The 19,290-nt window shown below is 32.1% G+C and overlaps 2 protein-coding genes across 13 annotated transcripts in view; both read right to left on the reverse strand.

Moving 5' to 3' along the window:
* Nucleotides 1-514: 514 nt before the first annotated feature.
* On the reverse strand, nucleotides 515-4,022 carry LOC116770533 (uncharacterized). Its single transcript, XM_061520966.1, has 6 exons — nucleotides 3,719-4,022; nucleotides 2,676-2,846; nucleotides 2,306-2,443; nucleotides 1,975-2,157; nucleotides 1,239-1,372; nucleotides 515-1,041 (listed from the first exon to the last, which is right to left on the reverse strand). The coding sequence occupies exons 1-6, from the start codon at nucleotides 3,872-3,874 to the stop codon at nucleotides 801-803; spliced, it is 1,023 nt and encodes a 340-aa protein (XP_061376950.1). The 5' UTR covers nucleotides 3,875-4,022; the 3' UTR covers nucleotides 515-800.
* A 139-nt stretch (nucleotides 4,023-4,161) lies between these two features.
* Nucleotides 4,162-19,290, reverse strand: part of LOC116770979 (protein sprint) — a 129,752-nt gene continuing 114,623 nt past the window's right edge. For 9 of the 12 annotated variants that reach the window (XM_061520826.1, XM_032662638.2, XM_061520827.1 and 6 more), the window contains 21 exons: nucleotides 15,925-16,125; nucleotides 15,572-15,756; nucleotides 15,112-15,341; nucleotides 14,804-15,030; nucleotides 14,339-14,725; nucleotides 13,618-14,172; nucleotides 13,174-13,369; nucleotides 12,700-13,085; nucleotides 12,481-12,616; nucleotides 12,245-12,400; nucleotides 11,912-12,023; nucleotides 11,359-11,473; nucleotides 10,956-11,048; nucleotides 10,622-10,715; nucleotides 8,872-9,038; nucleotides 8,363-8,467; nucleotides 8,096-8,281; nucleotides 7,606-7,737; nucleotides 7,148-7,375; nucleotides 6,469-6,676; nucleotides 4,162-6,100 (listed from right to left, as the gene is read on the reverse strand). In XM_061520826.1, the coding sequence (XP_061376810.1) occupies nucleotides 5,967-6,100; nucleotides 6,469-6,676; nucleotides 7,148-7,375; nucleotides 7,606-7,737; nucleotides 8,096-8,281; nucleotides 8,363-8,467; nucleotides 8,872-9,038; nucleotides 10,622-10,715; nucleotides 10,956-11,048; nucleotides 11,359-11,473; nucleotides 11,912-12,023; nucleotides 12,245-12,400; nucleotides 12,481-12,616; nucleotides 12,700-13,085; nucleotides 13,174-13,369; nucleotides 13,618-14,172; nucleotides 14,339-14,725; nucleotides 14,804-15,030; nucleotides 15,112-15,341; nucleotides 15,572-15,756; nucleotides 15,925-16,125 (4,233 nt within the window). In that variant the 3' untranslated portion in view covers nucleotides 4,162-5,966. The remainder of the gene's footprint in view (nucleotides 6,101-6,468; nucleotides 6,677-7,147; nucleotides 7,376-7,605; nucleotides 7,738-8,095; nucleotides 8,282-8,362; nucleotides 8,468-8,871; nucleotides 9,039-10,621; nucleotides 10,716-10,955; nucleotides 11,049-11,358; nucleotides 11,474-11,911; nucleotides 12,024-12,244; nucleotides 12,401-12,480; nucleotides 12,617-12,699; nucleotides 13,086-13,173; nucleotides 13,370-13,617; nucleotides 14,173-14,338; nucleotides 14,726-14,803; nucleotides 15,031-15,111; nucleotides 15,342-15,571; nucleotides 15,757-15,924; nucleotides 16,126-19,290) is intronic. The other 3 variants (XM_032662639.2, XM_061520828.1, XM_061520830.1) reach the window with 3 other exon arrangements.

Raw genomic sequence — 19,290 nt, forward strand, 5'->3', positions numbered from 1 at the left:
AATGTGACTATCAAATCACCTAATTATAATTAGTACAGTAATTTAATGGGCACATTATGAATTACAAAAACTAAATATTCTAATATAAACTATCCCCCACAGACTAGACGACTAGACTAAGCTAACAAATTAATTGTAAGCAAGATTGCTTCTTCGTCGGTTGTGAGTATCTGCTAATTACTTTTAAAAAGTGTGCCAAAACACAAACATTGTGTACTTATACTATAAAAGACTCAAAACAGATAACATTTAGATTAGCACGATGCCATTGTTATCCAACTTGGAAATTTGGAACTAAACTTCAATATATTATAAAAATATATCTAAGCAGTCAGTAACTATCAGTAATTATGACCATTATTATCGCTATTGAGCATGGGCATACTTATGTATATCCACAGTTTGATGTATTTACTTTTATATTTAGCTTGTAGGAAATCAAATATAATTTTATTGATATAATACTCACCTGTCTCAATATATCATAGCTATTTGTGTGTATAAAGCATAGGCGAATGCTATCGACACAATGAACACCCAGTACGGTTGTATTAGATATATCGCATACGATATCACGGCTACTATAATTATGAAGTATAATATTTCCATTTAATGGTTTGAGGTGAAGTGGTATGCATGTTGTTTACAAATTATTTCACATTTTGACATTTTGGAAACAATATGACAATTTTATTGCGTGGTTAGGTGTGAGTTTACTTTTTTTATTATATAACCTTTTTTATAAAACATTTTAGGCTTTAGAAATAACACTATATTTAATATAAGTGAATAGGATTTAATTATGTGTTTTTTAAACTTCTATGTGTGAATCTTTTATTTTTTCCAACGTGTTGATCAAGCACGGAAGATACTGATTTAGTTGATCCGATTAGGGAATTTTCTGTAGAATAACAACCGTTTTGAATGTCACTTTGTATCCTGGCTATGGATCTTTTATATATAGACTTTATTTCTTCAGTAGTATGCGGCGCTGGTTGACTTAAAATATTGTAGTTGTCACTATTCTCTGTTCTAAAAGCTCTGAGAAGAAAAATACATTTTCTATATAAATTTTTCAATAGATTTTGATATAAGAATTTAGTTAAATAGGGGAAATTACGGTGAGGAAGAGAGATAAAATCTTACCAGATTTAATTTTATTACAAAGATTTTCAGTGAAGAAATTAAATAACGTAGAATAACGAATCTGAACTTTGTTCTCTATATATTTTTCTTACCCTGGTACCCATTTCGGCTTACGATGCGTTCTTATTTCTCGAAATTCATCTTTGAATTTCTCTCTGTCATAAATTGATTTGTTTTTACTCACAGGTAGATGCCATTCATCTATCTTAGGTTTTGGAGATCGCACCTGTTATAAAGATAAAATAGTACAGTTTTTAGTATTTATTGTCTGTCAGTGTTACTTTTATAATTTAATAATTTATATTAATTACCCAAAATATATTTCTGTATAATCTAATATTGATTAAATAGTGTATTGTAATACTTCAAACGAAAACCTTGATTCTCTTTTTAGATATATGAGATATCTTCAAAATATTGAATGTGGAATTTAGCAACATCCAATTTTTTTTTAATATAATATGCATTAGATATACATCAGATTGATAAAAAATTAGCAATCCGCCACAGTTTCTTCGTTTTTAAAACCCGTGTCACAATGTGTTAGAATTTAGATAGTCTTAAATATGTAAGGATTCACGATGTATATATATATATATATATATATATATATATATATATATATGAATTACAAATAACAAAAAAAAATAAGCAAAATTACGTTTATAGTGTACCTAAATGGCTTCACTTACATTCCACTTAGAAATGACTAAAATTTCACAACGAAAAGCATTTTTTTCGAATGTACTTAGTATTTCATAGTATGTAGACTAACAGATAAAAAGCGTAAAAATCTAACAAGCATATAAAAACGGCCTTTTGTCTCACCCAAGGAATGTTAGCGTATGTGTAATATGTTAGAACGTCTTTAGAATTTGACGGTTTATTTAGTTGTTCGGCCGTGAATGGTCGATGATGCAATCGGCTCGTAGTTAGATATGGGTCCAAATATTTCTCGAATCCGTCATGCCTTGTATCCAGTGGCTCTATTTCTTTATGGCAAAGCTCTAACTGCAATAGTTTTAATGGACCAATAACAATATAATATTTATTATATTAAATTAAATTAAATCCTTGTTTTGAATAGAAATAATGTATACAATATAACTAAGCGAATATGTATTGTACGTCTTATACAAAAACACATAATAAAACATACTGGATCTGTACAAATTGTGTTCGGATGTTTAAATTGATCTTTATTCGTAATAACTCTGCTTGGAATTACGGGTTGAAGGTAGGAGTTCCTCATTTCAGATGTTCCATGAGCTGTTATTGCTGGAATATTGACGTCGAGCTGGAATCGAAATAAACAAGAAATCATTCGTAAAGTTTCAATGTGGCAGAACATTAGAGAGAAAGCATATCTTGTTTATATTTTCTATACTGTGAAAAAAATAATATTTTAAAGAACATAATATGTAAAAACGTTTATACATAATATGTTGTTAATGTACAATTGCATCGAGTCTATTAAGTTTGTAACTGTCTAGTAAGAAAGTCTGAAATAAATAAAAAAATTGTCTTACCTGTCTACTTGGAGGATATATATACGAGTTTTCGATGCATGAATTGTGCTTGTTGAATCTATTTGTTTCTGATATTTTGTAGCCAAAATCAAAGCTATTTTGTGATTTAAATAGGTCATTTGTCACATTGTAATCTCTTCTGTAACTCCTTTCTTCATTTACGGGATGTTTCTGAGTAAAATAATATCAACTATATAGTAGATTGTACATTTATGAAAAACAATTTATGATGATTACCTGTACATTTAAATATTAATAGGTGATGTCTCATTTAAAAATTACCAAAAAAAAAATAATCAATTAATAGAGAAAATTTAAGGAGTAATAAGAAGAAGCAATAAAACAAACTTTATTTATGTACAACAAAGTCGAAAGCTAATAAGTTCTTTAATTTATTTGTTCGGCGATTCGTACATTAATTCACATCAAGTTTTGTTTTATACAAATTTAGTTCTTTCTCATAAAAACATAGGCGTTGGTAATTCATTTAAAACATTCGTATCATATTGGCATCACACAAAAGAAAGTTTTAGATGGTACAACCCTTCAAACATACATATAATTTTAAAAATTAAGAAACCTTTATAAAATACTATCTTGACTGGATACTTACTGAAATTATTCAACAAATAGCTACGTTTTCTTTCTAAGCTTTACATTTAAAACCAAATTTAATATAATAAAATCTAAGGAACTAAAGGAAACCGTAATGTGTTTTGCATAGAGAGAAATAAAACAATATACTTATTTACCAAAATTAAGCTTTTTTAAATTTCACTCATTAATTTAACTGTTACATGACTTTTATGTTTGATATTTTCCGTGTTCGCAACTATATACACATATGTTGTATTCAGATTAAGTATCATTAAGATTTTCTAACTGCATACAACTCTGTTACTATTGAACTGATTTAAATAAAGATATTAATTAGTTTTCAGCGACAATAGACTTATTAAAACCAAACTAAAATGTGACTTATTCATTCTAAGATATGGTTTATATTATAAAAATCATCATATTCTGTAAGCTTTCATACTTACTGACGCCAGCATTACTTCAGGATTACTCCGCCACACCCTGGCCATAGTTTCACTCGATATTCCAGTGTTGAAACATTTTTTGACTGGGTAATCCACATTCAATGGATCCCAATACGTAGTTTTTAATTTCTCCGGATAATTCGCTTGCGTATCCATGTGTTTTATTATTGGTTGCTTGTTTTAAATATGGCCTTCATCAGTGCAAAGACGTGCACAGTATATTCTGCCAGTGTCGTGTGAACTCAACTTCAAAGAATACCATTTTATCAGTTACCATGACCACGCGTTGCTACCAAAGTTTGTATTAATCCTTATTGAACAAACAAAACTCGCTACTTGCTTTATTACCAAATAGATTTTGTAACTTTTGCGTTTTATGAATGTTCCTAGTTGAACATTTTCGGGAGTTTGGTGGGAAGGTTGTAAAAATATAACAAAATAGATTTCATAAAAATTTTCTTTTAATTTTCACAAATGACTGAAATGTTATCAAAACACAATATACGTGTTGGCTAACTTTAAAATACAAGACTGCAATAAATACGAACTGCATTTAAACACTCAGTATTACTACAAACTAAACAGTGACAAGTTTGCATCTGTTTTAATATCACCAAATATGAACATTTTATCTGTGTGAGATATTCTAAAACATTTTTAATCTAATTTTAAAAATGTGTGTCTTGTAATGACTGCATGGATGACGAAATTCATAACGAGAAATGCAGATATTTAACTTTGTGGTCTGTAAATTTATATTTGTAGTAATACCGCTTACTTCCAACATATACAGATACGCGGCTTTTTTGAAAATTTTATACTATTTTAGGCAAATAAATCTACTTAGTACTTAAGCTATTTTAAAACATAACACGCGTGTAATAATTTTGGTAACATGTCTATAAGCTAGATGTATTCGTTGATTTTGTTACATGAGCCTTACAGTTAAAGAAAACTAGTATTTTTTCATTTACTTCATTGGTTTGTTCAATTAATTATTCATTCACAGACACGTTAAGACATTTTATAACTACTTATGAATGAATATCCTCTTTAAATCAGTTTTCTTTAACTAAAAGACGAAAAATTATACAATATACTTAGATTTAAAGTAAATCATTAGTTTAAGCACTATTTATTATTATTATTATTATGGTTTAAAATCGGAAAACTAACAATATACGCAGTTTATATCAAGCAACCTATTCACTCATGGCGACTGAGCTTTATAATATAAGTAAGTTTCGTTCTTACATTAAAAATTTCTGAAATTTAAGAAATATTTTATATATATATAAGATATATATTGCGTGAAATGGAATGTCATAATATTATTTAATGGTAAAAGCTTAGAACTGTAGGAAAATATGTAAATTGTATTATTATGAGTGACAAAGCCATCGTATCTGAATACGTTGTATGACGAATAAACTTTAAGACGTCAAGGATTTTTTTTCAAACATTTCATTTTATTAACTTTGATTCAAAGCCAGGGACTTTGTTATAAAAGCCCTATCAGACGCCTCAATTCATTCGTCACTCCATTACAACTGAACCGTTCAGAATCTTAAGCTAAATTTAAATAAATTATATTAAGAAAATCCTCTACGAATATACAAAATTAATATAAATCTTACCTTACTAATACAAATTACATCACAGTTCAATAAACATAGCGTTATAAAAGTTAGAATAAAGGTTTTTTAAAATGAATTTAGAACTAGGTTTTAGTTTTTTTAAAAATTAAAACGAAAATTTGGTGAGTTTTCTCAGGGTACTTTGTAATTTAGGAACATATACATACATACACCCGAATGATAAGCTACCTTCATAAGGCTGCATCGGTTATTAAAAAAATTAAGTAAAACAAAAACAAATTAAATAAAAAAATAAACTACACACGGTAGAAACAAAACACATACAAATGTACAAAAGAGAATCAGAATTATTCAGTCATAGTATCATATAAAATGTTACTTACTAAAGGTAAAAAAGCTACGTGGATAAAACATTAGTACGCAAGAATAGCAAATAGCAAGGCTCTATAAAATGCCTACTTATATACGAAATAAGGTTCGCTTATAATTGGTTAATATCGTAGAAAATATCACTCCAGATGACAAAAATATACCTCCAATATCCGTTATAATTTGTTGTTACTGAGCATGAAACTATACTTATTCGTATATAAGTTTTGTTATACGTTGTTCTTATAAGTGAGATTGCTGCCGCGTTACGTTAACGAGTTCTACGGGTAAGACAAGAGTGCTTGTTGCGGCCACGCGATTTTAGCATCTATTCGCTTATAAGCCAATATGAAGTTCTGACCACTCTTCTCTGACATTACTTCTTGTGGACAATCATTCTCATTTAACATTGTTTCTGTAAAAAAAAAAGCAATGATATAGTAAATAAGTGTTTCATCTATATTTATCATATAATTATATTTAAATAAAACTAATATTTTCACATGTATTACGTCAAGCGATAGATGATAAATAAAGACCAGCGACAGACATTGTCATCTCGCCGGCCCGTGATCACGGTTGCTGCAAAGTAACCGAAACGTCGGGATAAAATATTAGTTTCATTTATATATTAACTCTTCAGGTTTTAGAAACCATCTATGATTAGTTTTTATTGCGTTCCATCTGAAGACTTCAAGTCTTAATTTCGTGACGGTGAATTGTGAAGGATGGAACCGCCTTTTTAAATGTTAAATTTTGTGAAGTCATTAAGTTTATACAAACCTTGTCCATCATGTAGGGCGAAAAGCGCATAGTCTTGCGGGTTCGTAATGTGTGCCGCGTGTGCGAGCGCTCGACAGAGGTCTCTAGCTCGGGCTCCGGGCCGGCAGGGGAGCGCCACGCGACGGATGGACCCGCGACATTCGTCTGGTAAAGCCACACGGACCACCGCTACACCCACCTCCCGAGACTCACCAGACCCACGACGCCACTACAAACAATAACACCTATGATCACGGACCTACGAGTTCTAGACTACAATTTTGATTTATTTTGTTCTTTCTGTTTTTGTCAGTATAGTTTTTTTTACTTTATTATTTTGGTAGCGAAAGTCGAAAAGAATATAGATAAATAGAGTAAAAAATCATATAGTATACTCAGATTTTATTTTAATGAGAAATTTCTAGAATTAATTCTCGCAACATCAATCATATTGAACTTCAGGTGAATGATCTTAACATATCTGGCAAAATATTAGCCAGTTAATCAATATCTTACTAAGATTATGTCTTTAACATTAAAGCAAATAATGTTCAATTTTATCAGTATTGAGAGAAGGTATTTGGATCTTAAAACATTGGTAGAATTTTAATGAACGATTTAGATAATATTAATTTTATGTTAATTTAAATTATTATATTTATACCAATAATATACCACAATGTTAAAATTTATAACTAACCGGTGTCGTACTATCAGGTCCAGGATCAGGCGCCAATCTCTTAAGAACAGCGACGGCTGAGAATAGAGCAGTTAAGTAATAACCGCCTTCACCGGCCAGTAAGGCTGCGGGTAACAACCCAGCCATCAGTTCCGCTTCTAGCTCAGCACAGACCAAACGACATCGCGCCACTGTCCAAGCTAACACCGGCAATAGATCATCCGCACCCAGAGTACGCTCTCCACGAATCTAAAAGACAAGACGACATTTATTAGCATTTAAAGGATTCACGTTGCAGGGATCGTCCGTCCCGTTGCGGGGAGAGGAGCTTCAACAGTGCCTGGGACTTGTAACACAGGTGTAGGTTTAACGCCCAACTCCACCGTCCAAGCTCCTCTCCCTAGTCCCTACCTAACCAAGTCTTAATTATTTTCAACGAATTTCACATTTAAATTAATAACAAATAAGAAAAAACGTACCGCGTTAAACATGACAGATATCGCTGCTAGCAGATTTTCCAGTTTGTCCAAGGGAGAATCGGCTTCTTGCATTTTGAGGAAATGTTTCGATATCACCGCCAATACTGCTGTTGATGGCACTTTCGTCGATTCCTGATCGATATAATATTAGCAATAATTATTACTAGACTGCAATTACTCATACAGCGTAAGTACGAGTGTCTGTAATAACAACACATAATATTTACAATTCATTTATTTACGTAGTTAATCTGTGGTCTCACTTAATAGTTGACACGTGTTATATTGTTAACAGTATTTATATAAATTATAAATCAAATAGCGGTTTAAAAATTAAAAATTAATATTGTACAAAAAATTTAATTCAAATATCATTGAAAACGATATCATAAAATCCAATACTTTTGTAGTGGTAGGTTTGCTACCATATTAAATGTACGAAATGTTTCAAAGATGTGACACAAGTTAAATGATATTCCTTTTCTCATACCTTAATACCAAGTTGCAAGGGTGTAGCATGTTGTGCTTTTTCGATAGCTGAATGTAATTGACGCACATCTGCGGAATGCCACGACGCCAACAGAGAATACAATTTCGAGCGAAGCGGCCGCACCACGAGGCGGTGCATCACTCCCTCAAGTATTGCATCCAGGTTTAAGAACTCAGTTGGTTTCAACTGTAAATATTAATATACGCATTTTTTCTTAAATCTCCTTTTTTAAAAATAATATTTTAGTAAAAGCAAACTTGTAATTACCTTGAGTCGCTCTTTCTCTACTTCTTTTTCGAATTCTCTCTCGCCGTGTTTCACCAAATAGTTTTTCATACCCGACATAAACTGCCTCATGTTACGCATCATTATCTATTAAACAGAAATCACAAATAGGTGAAGTTAAACTGTTTTATAAAACATATTTATATAAATCATAATTTTAAGCTAACATTTTACAATGGACATTCAACTCTCATATTATCAGCAGGAATTACATTTCCTCCTAACACATGTCTATGTTTATAACTTATGCAAGTGCATGATTATTTGCCCTTTGATTAGGGCTGGTTAGATAAGTATTTATATTAAGAATGATCAATGGAATAGGAACACGTGCTGTATACGTGTAGAGATCATGCTTATGTGGGAATCGTACATATATTTTCGACGTTAAACAAAATCTTTAGGGCTTAAAAAGAAACTTGAATCTTATTTATCCATATAAAAAGTATCGCAGTATGTAAACAGCTCGATTTTATCAGATTTAGATTTACCTGTGGGCATGTTTCCTTAGAGTCTAGGGTGCAAGCAATGAAGTTATCCACGTTTTGTGCGAAGGTAGTACTCTTATCTTGTGCCAAGTGCAGAGCGTAAGCTCTTAATGCTGCACCGGCTCCCCGAGAAGTACGACCGCCGCGCAAGGCTCGGACACGTCCCGCTGCTAATATAAAACATAGTTTATGATGCGTGATGAGTATGTAATATTTGTAATTAATATAAAATTATTGATTTCCTACTAAAATGAGAGTTGCCAAAAACTGTTTAACTGATCACTGGGATCAGAACGAGGTGTAATTATAAATATTTTCAGTTTGTGTTGTAATTTATCTGTTTGTCATTAATTGTTACGACAAAATTATTGATTTCTTAGTAAAAAATCTAGTAAGAGTAGCTTTTTTACTACTCTTTTGAGGGGAGAAATTTGCATTGATAATATTTATACCGGATCTACCTGATTTCATTAATAAAAAAAACAAAACAGAACAACTATTACCTACACAGATACGAATTAGTGATAGACTCTTGATCTCCAATATTAATTATTTGTTTCTCTTTACAAAAGCATTTCTTAATACTACACCAAAATCGTTTCCAAAAACTGTAAATGGTTTTAAAGAACCGCCTGAAAGGATTAATATACGAGGCTTTTGAGTTTGCCAATTCTTCTGAATTTAGATCTTTACAATGACAAGCTGGTGGTCTTACTACAACCATAGTTTTTTTTTTATGACCACACCTCGCCGATAATTTCTTACAAAAATTCGTTAAGGCTTCCGTTTTGGTTAAATTTTTTTGGAATCTTGGCTCTTCTAATTTTTCACGAGTCACAAACACCCATTCACTTTCAAAAATAAACTCATTCAAATTATCACAACGGAAGTTTCTGAACGTCGTCAAAGCAAATATTCCCTCCGGTTCAGGTACTACCAAAACATCAGGATTCTTTTGATGTTCCTTTAAAGAACTACATTTTCTAAACCGTTTTGCGTTATCCGTTTTCAGCTCAGTCGGTTTCGCGTATCTTCCTTGGAACAACTTTGTGAACCACTTCATGTCCGATTACTCTGCGGTTGCGTCCCGCTTCCACGAAAGATTTGAAGCGATGATTTCTCATTCAAACAAGATAAGTCGCGCTGCGAACACGAGTGTCGGAATATGACTGCGGATTCGATCTAGTTACGAGTAGAAATGCGGCACGCGCAGACCTTTAGCCTTTACCCATAATTATATATTATTTACTAACCTAATGAAGATGATAACAGATGTGCATTGCGGTGCTATTGTTCGACTTCAACTAAGTTATAATTGATTCCAATAATGAGGCGTAATGATCCATAAAAGCTTATCAGAACGCAATAAAACGGCGAATATGTGCTTCTGCTTCGTTTTATTACTAATAAAAGTACATTGCTAATGAAATCAAAAGCCTTTAACTATTTACTACTTGTTTTATGACAATTATCTGGTTTATACTAGACGCATGAGTTATCTTTGGGGGCAACGTTCGTACACAAAACGCTTACTACAATGCTTTGTATGTTTCATGTAAGACGTAGTAAGCGCGTATGTGTAGTGCAACATAATTATAGTATTTACTTTAATATGTTGATATTTCAAACAGTAATGTTTAATTGTATAGTTCCACGTGTTATACTTCATTTATGATTTCTAGAATTTGTTTATAAAATAATTTCTGATAGAAAAATATTGTTTTTCGTTATTTGTAGGTATGTTGTGTCTTACCAAGTAAGGGATCCAATCGATCTTTGAAGCTTTTGGCTCGTGCCGGAACTGCCCCTCGTCTTGGGGTGGGAGATTCCCACTCACAGACTTCCTCCTGATAATAAATCACTTATAGTAACATCTATTTCGTATAAATCTATGTTATGAATTACAATTTAATCGGCTACATTGCGTTCAATTAAAATTAAAAATATATCATCACGTGTCATCATGTATCATAGTGTACCCCACATAAGTAAAACAAGAAGTAACCTTTATTCAGATAAGGAAATTGTGGATAAGCGCTGGAAAAGGACTAAAGTTATAATTAAGTGGTCAAAATTAATTTCCTTACATTGTCATAAGCCTGTCCGTTAGGTGGTGGCAATAATCCATCCCACTGAGAGCTGTCCCAGGGCTCAGAGAACACAGTGCCGTCGTCACTCGCCTGTACATATTATATTATCATAGTAACCTACTAATACATTTCTGATAATATTTGGTAAGTATATTTGCTTAGTTGTGTTTGCACGTGTTCGTCCGTGAATATGTTTTGCACATGTTACTCATATATTATCTAACGTGTTGAAGATTGAAGAAGTTTTATATAGTTGAATAAATTTCTTACATTACATAAGTTAGGGTTTATCCCAGTTAAACTTTCAAAAGTATCAGTAGTGATAAAATGAATATATTTTGATATGACTAGTCTTTTTATTGTGAAAATCTGTGTGTATTGATGAATCAATGAATCTTACTTGTTCTGACATAGGTCGAAGGTCATGTACGTTATCATAGCAAGATGCGCGAGGAGGCGATCTGACTTCATCTGGTAATGCGAAAGGTTCGGCGTTCAGACGTAGCTCTGGTAGTCTAAGAATAATAATAATAATAATAATAATAATGCTCATTACTAATAACAAGTCCTTGTTTTATATTTTACTTTAATCCCATTAACGTAATAAAAGTTAATGAACATTACCAACTAATTAGTAGTTTTTTTTTCAATGGTGAATGGGCGCATACTAATATTTAAGCAGCATATAAGGCACGTTTGTAAGTAACACTTTTAATTTTAAGATTTAATCATCTTTTTTGAGTTTACGAGAAACTATGGGTAAAGACTATGATAATAAAAGAAAACCTCATTAAATATGTGACTTTTATATAATAGTATGTCATGAATATAAAATTACAGGCATTTGAAAACAAATATCATTACGAGAAGACAGCGATAGTAAAGTTTATTAGAGTAAAGATAAGGTTTATTGAATTGCAACTGGTAGCATATCAACTTTTATAATTGATTACCTTTGAGCGACAATTTGATGTACTGTGAGCAAGTGTTCGTCCACATTAAGCCTCTCCTGTTCCGCTAGAGAAGGAAATGCGCCGTCACTGTTCGAACATTCGTCGTTCTTTGCTATAAATAACAGTTTAGTATTAAAATTTTGTCCATCAGAAAAGCGTGACTGTCAAACATCTAAATACAAATCCGTAAATAAATAGACACATTAATTTACCGTTAACTATAAGATTTCAAAAATACCAATAAAATGTTCTTATTTCAATATATTTTTTATGTTCTCGTCTTCCATTACGTCCATTGTATTTCTTTTAATATTTATCACTTTTTTAACTTACTTATAAACTGCCAACTGGAATCCACAGCCCAGGTAGTTTCATTTTTGCCAGTTGGTGGTTTCGCTGCGACACGTGGTGGCTCCACTGGTTTCATCTTCGGTTTAGCTCTTAGAGATACAAGATTATCTACTGACGTTGATGTATTAGGTGATGATGCTGAAAATTAATGAAAAGCTATTAGTAAACTATAATATATTACATATAACGAAATTACTTATTAAAGGTAAATTACTTACGAGATAGCTCTTCAATGCTGTGCATATCACGGAGTGGATAATAGGGATGGTTCTGAGTTGGTGGTTCAGAATACCTTTGGGATTGACTTATTCCAGATCTGAGGAGCTTTCGACGTTGTACGGGAAGAAGGGCAGCCTGGACATACAAATGAAGTCAGCTGAATGCTGTTGTTTTTATAAATATATCGCTGAAAATAATCAACTAGTACGTGTACTTACTTCTTTTATGGCATCCACTGGATCAGCATAAAATGGACTGCCAGCGTGTTCTTTATCCGAATCATCATCCTGAGTATCATCTTCTAACTTGACGGTTTCCATGCTCTCTATGTTATGATTCTCTCTTATTTTTAAAGCTGCTTCAATCTCCTCTGTTAGTTTCTTGTTCATATTCATCACGATATGCAGTTTATCTGGCCTTTTCGCTACCACTTCACCCTTACTGTTTGTGGTCGCTATGATTTCGTTAGATCCGTTAAAGCTCTTCTTTTTCAGAGAATTGGTGGAGTAGTTTTTCTTTTCATTTAAACATTCTGTCGAGTTTAATATGATCAGATTTTCTTTTTCCAGGACAGACTGCGCGTTCTTAATTGTATTGGGTTTAGCTGAAAGTAAGAGACAAATATATTAATCAAATAGGTATTGATTTCTAAAAATTCATTACAGAAATAAGAAAACTCATTTTTTACTCACGGAGTGTATCTGGTAGCAGATCTGGTCTTTTACTTTTCATTATTCCATTATTAACATTATAGTCATTTTCGGCTTTTTGTGGTTTAAAAGTTGAACAATTATTACTCTCAGGTCCCCAAATATCCTCATAATCACTAACCTTATCTACAAGAGAACTCCTGTAATAAACTCCAGGGGATTCAAGAATATCTGATTCCTAAAAAAAATATTTTAATTTAGTATTTCTTTTTATATGACCTACTAGATTCGTATTTGTATAAATGTAAAATACTCTTAATCTTAATGAAACTAATATGATTATTACTATAATGTAATGTAAAACTTGTAATAAATTATTATTACATTCAGCGCATGCAAAATTGATTTTGAATATTTTCAACATTAGCCAGTGATCATTAAGTTTCATAGCCAACGAAATAAATAAAATTTACAATGTATTTCTACCTGATAATGTTTGGACTCCTTGCGCATGGAGTGCTTACTCCTCCTTGATCTACCAGAAGGTGTAGAACTTGTTGTATTAGTATTAGGTGACAACACTTTATCTCTACCAGTTAAAGGAGACACAATAGAATGATTAGAAGTCGGAGAAAATACAGTTTTGTTAAAAACTGGTGAACTTCTTAATGTAGGAGAGAATACCTCACTTTTATTATTCTGACTGATTGGTGAAAATACACCACTTTTTGAAGAAATCGTATCATTAGACACTGGAGAATTTATTTGACTTGTGGGTGAAAATATGCCACTTGTAACGGAATTGGTACCATTAGGTGAAACTAATTGATTGGAAGCAGAAACGTTGCTTCCATTACAGGATTTCGTCAACGTATTTACGACAGGATCTAATAATTCGGATGAATTTGTTTGAGATTGGTCTAATGGTGATCCCGCATCAGCGTTACTTTGTTCAGCGATCTGCCTTTTAAAGCTGCCATGTAAACTAGCTGTCATTGTACTTATACATTCTCCTTCTGGTGTCATACGGTGCATCATATTCTATATTGAAAGAGGAACAAGGTTTTAGTGTTTTGTACAATTTACAAGTCTAATTGTTAGAAACAAATAACATCGAGCAATAAGGCCATATTTTATATAGTTTGCTTACAACAAAAATACATGCTAATTGCTATATCCATCATGCTGTACTAAATATAACTCTCACCTGTAGTTCTCCGTTAGATTCTGTTATATGTTTCGTTGCGTCCATTAAGCTGAAGCCGGATTCGCAATCATTATTGTTCATAGTGTTAGAGCCAAGCGTTAGCTGTAGCCGGTCGCTTTGTATACTCTCGTTTATTTGATGATTGTGTATTTGTGTATTGTTGACACTGAATGTTACCGTTGTTGTAACTGTTATATTTCCATTTGTAGCTTTATTAATGGGTCTGAAAGCGAGAGCTTCTGATTTTGGAGATAGGGTCATTTTTGTGAAAGGGGGCTTAGCCCAACGAGGTGGGGGAGGAGGTGGAGTCATTTTCACGCTACTGGAGTGTGTAGGGGAATGCTGATTATTGGTTGTAGGAAATGTATGAGGCTGTGTTATGTGTGCCTGAAATGATGTTGAAGCATTTTTAATTTGATAGATACTGTATTAAAAAGCTCTTTCATGTAATCAGTGTCTACTTACCGTACTGGATATAAGGTTAAGGGTATTCGGTGGCGTTGGCCTCGGAGCTCTTACGAATGATCCGGTTGGCTTAGCTGGTGGCGATGGAACATTACGACCTTTGAACGTAGAAAGATTCTGGGTTTGTTTCGGTGGGGAACCAGAAGCTTCAACTGGTGACATTTTGAGAACAACGTTCTGATCCTTATCTGGACTTAAAATTTGTTCGCGGGAGTTAGCCGCTGTACCTGTCCGAATATTTTTTCAAATAAATAATTTATTTATTTCTTTTTTTATTTATTTATTTATAGGTAAAATTTCCAACTTACCGGCATGAATACTACTAAGACTAGAACCAGTATCAGAGGGCGTAACAGCCATGGGAACAATTCCATTGGTCAATTGACAAGGTGACAGAAGATTATTAAGATTGGTTTTTGAATTAGCCATTGGGTATCCCCAAAACTCCTGACCGAGGAGAGCGAGGGAACTCAATTGATGACGGCTTTTAGCTTCTTGAAGCGGCTTCGGCAATTGAAGCTGAACAGGTAGCTCGTCACTGTAATATAAAAACTAATTACTCAAACTTGATATATTCAAATAAAGCATTTAGTAACCAACATAAATATTCTTCTATATAAGTTCTTATTTAATTTAAGTTTTAATGATCGCACGTTGATCTTAGTTTAGTATTATAAAATTTTGTTTTACTCATGAATTCCTATTCATATCAGTTTTAATGCAGCTGCAATCATAGCATCTTAAATAGTATTTCAATAATTCATTTACCAGCATTGAGAATAATGAGCAATCAGTTCAGGTATATTGTCGAAGCGATTGTGGGAAGTCTCTAAGCCGATACGGCCACCTGATGCCTGAATCAGATAGTGCTCAATGTAGGGGCCTTTATCTGCTGGGAGGCGTACGCTGATCGCCATTGTGTCTTGCTGACTCGATTGCCGCACCACGAAGTTCTGAAAAATATTTTTATATTTATTTAAAAACAAGTTTTCTTATTATTAACAGACTGTTTTATTCAATTTTATGAAGATTTTGACTTCATTAAGATAAGTTAATTGTTTTGAGTCGGATTGAGAAACGATGTAATTTTTATTAATTACTAAGAACATTAACAAACTTACGCCTTCTTCTTTCCCTTGAAGCAAATGGAAGGCACCAGCTCTTTGAATTCCAGGTAGGAACCATACTGGATGCGTTCTTATTAGGCGCTCCAGAAGGCCAATGTCGCATGGAGGCTGTTCCTCAGACTCAGATGCAGAGGATCCAACTGAAGAACAGTCACCTTTTGCGCCCTCTCCATCAGACGTCAGGCTTTCGCGACTCTGAAAATGTAATATAAAATATTACCTCACACATACTTTGAATCAGATTTTGTTCCAAACCTTCTTATGTAAATAATTTACGACTCTTGAGTTGAAAGACGATTTGGTCACGAAATATTGAAAACAGTATCGTGCCGCTGCATCGGAATGTGTCATAACATTCAAGTACTTCATAAGAGCTGAATATTCGAAGGTACAAAATTATCCTCTATTTCTTTTGTTTGATCGTATTAACACGCTGAACGAAACATTACGCTAATTGCTTTTGATGCTATGAAACAAACATACAGTGAAGCTTTATATCACCTAATACCTTCTAATGCGGTGGGCTATAAAGTACGTTGATGTATTTCTTGTTATTGTTCAAAGTACTCTAAACTTAATGTTTAAAGTGATATAGTCTAATATTGTCCGTAGTTTTTAATTTTAGAGCATCATTTAAAGCGAGGTTAATGTTTCCGGTGATGAGGTCTGGTGTATCGTATTTGGCTTGGTACAAATTAAGCGCAAAAGTTAAAAAAGTAAATTTTAATACAATAAATAATTATGTTCATGAAAACATTAAAATAATTCTACAAAAATATTATATTAATTAAAATTTTATCACATGTTTCATTGTATATGCCTATGCAACCAAATATGTTATAAATAACTTTTAAGAAAAATATGATCCTACTCTAAACACTATTCTAAACTGTTGTTAGATGTACATATTTTAATAAGTAAGATATATTTATATAAAATGAGAGCGACAAGTAAACCTAAAAATTGATTGATCGCTTCATATATAAAAAACTCGTGGAGCAACTTCGCTTAATACAAAACCAAAAACTTATTTAATAAAGAAACAAGCATAATTTTATAAAATATCGTATATTAGAGATAACGAATCATATAATATAGTGAACAGAGTTTCAGGCAAGTTGCCAGGTTTTTATGGAGATAGCGGCGCGGCTCGAGAATTAGGTCCTTCCGTAGACTTACGTTTTACGTTCGCTTCTAATAGGATCTGTTATTTATGACCTTGGACGCGGTACATTTTATTTACATTTTTTTAAAATTCCCTGTTACTGAGTTTAATATGTTTTTATAAGTTATAAAAATATCGAAAACGATATAATCTGATATTATTTTAAATATTTAATATATACAAATTAAGATTAAATGAAATATCTGTCAAATAGAAAATAAATTTCCTCAAATTGTTACATTTTATGGGATATGTTTGTAGAAAATAAATAAAAAAAATTACATGACAAATTAAAGTTATTAGTTTCATATATTTCGACCGAACACGGAACACAATTGGATTTCGAACATGTGATAAATTTAAGAAAATGTCAGGCTATTTCTAAAAGTCAAGTAATGGAACGATACCTTATGATAGTAGTTTCTATACCGCGACGGTATTTCATGGCACATTTTCGGAGCACATCAAAAGGAAGGCTCTTTGTTCAGGCGCTCGGAAATATTATTACCCAATACCGCGAGCTTCAACGCGTTCCTACAAAGGATAAGGCAAGCAATTTCACATATAATCATACGTTCTCGTTTTGTTCCATACGTTCCACTGTTTATGCCAAAAGATATTTTTACCCTTTGGGCGGTCAACGCCCTCGTATTACCATGATAACGATAACAGGGCTTTGAGAACCCATACTTCTCGGTTATACAGCACTGCCTCCGGCGTATACCGTGTAATATGAAAACTTTTTCAATGTGAGAGTAATAAATCTGAAATCTAATAGGCGGATGAGAGGTTTTTAATTTGAACGTGTAATTTGTTTGAGTTTGCTTTATGGGGTTCCATTTAGATAATAGAAAAAATAATTTATAAAGTAATAACATAAAAGAAAATTAATATTATATTATGTTCTGTAATCACATAGTAGTTTAGTCATTATATATCAATAAACTTTTTAAAGGTAAAGCTATGTTTTATTATAATAAACATACAATGTATTTCTAAAACGTTCCTACAAATATAACACAAAAGTGAAAAGACGGATTATATTTTAAAGCTATCTGGGTATAATGACAATTTTCTCTAAGAAATTTTGATGAAATTGTATTAAATTAATAAAAAGTCCCCGTCTCATAAAGTAGATATTTTCATTGCTAATTGAGATAAAGCCGCCTGCACAATATTGCATATTCAATGGGGTGCAGTCAAAATATAAATCGCGCCATTCATTACAATAAGTTTTAATGAAACAACTGTGTTTGTTCCCCCAAAATTAACTAATAATACTAAGGTTTGATTTCAGTGTGTATCAAATAGTTTATTTTATTATTAAATTTCTTAATTTATCAAAATTTAACGCTGGATTCGTAATGCAATATTAGAGATTAAGAACATTTCCCAATATTAAAATATGACATCTCGACAATACCATATTTTTAAGCTTTTTATCGTTTCTGTATTTGAATTATCATATTTTGTTTTTGTATTTATTATTTATTAACAAATTGAATTGAATTGTTTGAATTGAATTGAATTGAAAGTATAAAATTGTATGTTCATGCTAGAAATTTAACTACTTAATATACGACTGCCGAGTTTCGTATTTTTCTCGTAATTGCTGGTTTTAACTCCGCTGAGTTTTGTCGAGTAAAACCTCTTCTCTTGACAATTTATATGCATAGCACTTTTGTGGGGATTTTATGAAACATTTTCAGGGTTATTTCTGTGCAGACGACAATAAATTGCTTACTTACTAAGTCTTAGATGTCGATTTTGTATATTATGGTGAGGATTTAAAACCAATAAGTTTATACTACCATAATACATATAGTATAACTTTATAAATTTACTATAATAAAAATCATACGCCATTGTTAATATCAGTGAACTAGACGCAACGTTATCGTAATAATTTGTTATCTTCCATATTTCATTCATAACATTTTTGTATAGCACAAAAAGAACGAAGTATTTTTTTTACTGGATCCACGTACAATATGAAGTTTCATTTTGTAATGAGCGAAGCTTAAAAACTATGTCGCAGTACTTTCCAACTGCAGATAAATTCATAAATGCATGGATTTTTAATTCCTGCTAACGATGTCGTCTATGCGACAAGATTCTGGAATGAAATCTACATATTTTCATTAAAATGACATAGCTTTTTACTAGTTTATTAAAAAAAAATATGCATTTGAACT

Source organism: Danaus plexippus, chromosome 7, assembly GCF_018135715.1.
Source record: "Danaus plexippus chromosome 7, MEX_DaPlex, whole genome shotgun sequence".
Classification (NCBI taxonomy): domain Eukaryota; kingdom Metazoa; phylum Arthropoda; class Insecta; order Lepidoptera; family Nymphalidae; genus Danaus; species Danaus plexippus.

Excerpts from the sequence above, each read along its gene's own strand:
- LOC116770533 (XM_061520966.1), bottom strand. The coding sequence starts at position 3,874 with ATGGATACGCAAGCGAATTATCCGGAGAAATTAAAAACTACGTATTGG. Across the intron at positions 2,158-2,305 it reads ACACAATTTGTACAGATCCA|TTAGAGCTTTGCCATAAAGA; the intron begins GTATGTTTTATT and ends AAACTATTGCAG. Across the intron at positions 1,042-1,238 it reads AAGCCGAAATGGGTACCAGG|AGCTTTTAGAACAGAGAATA; the intron begins GTAAGAAAAATA and ends TTTTCTTCTCAG.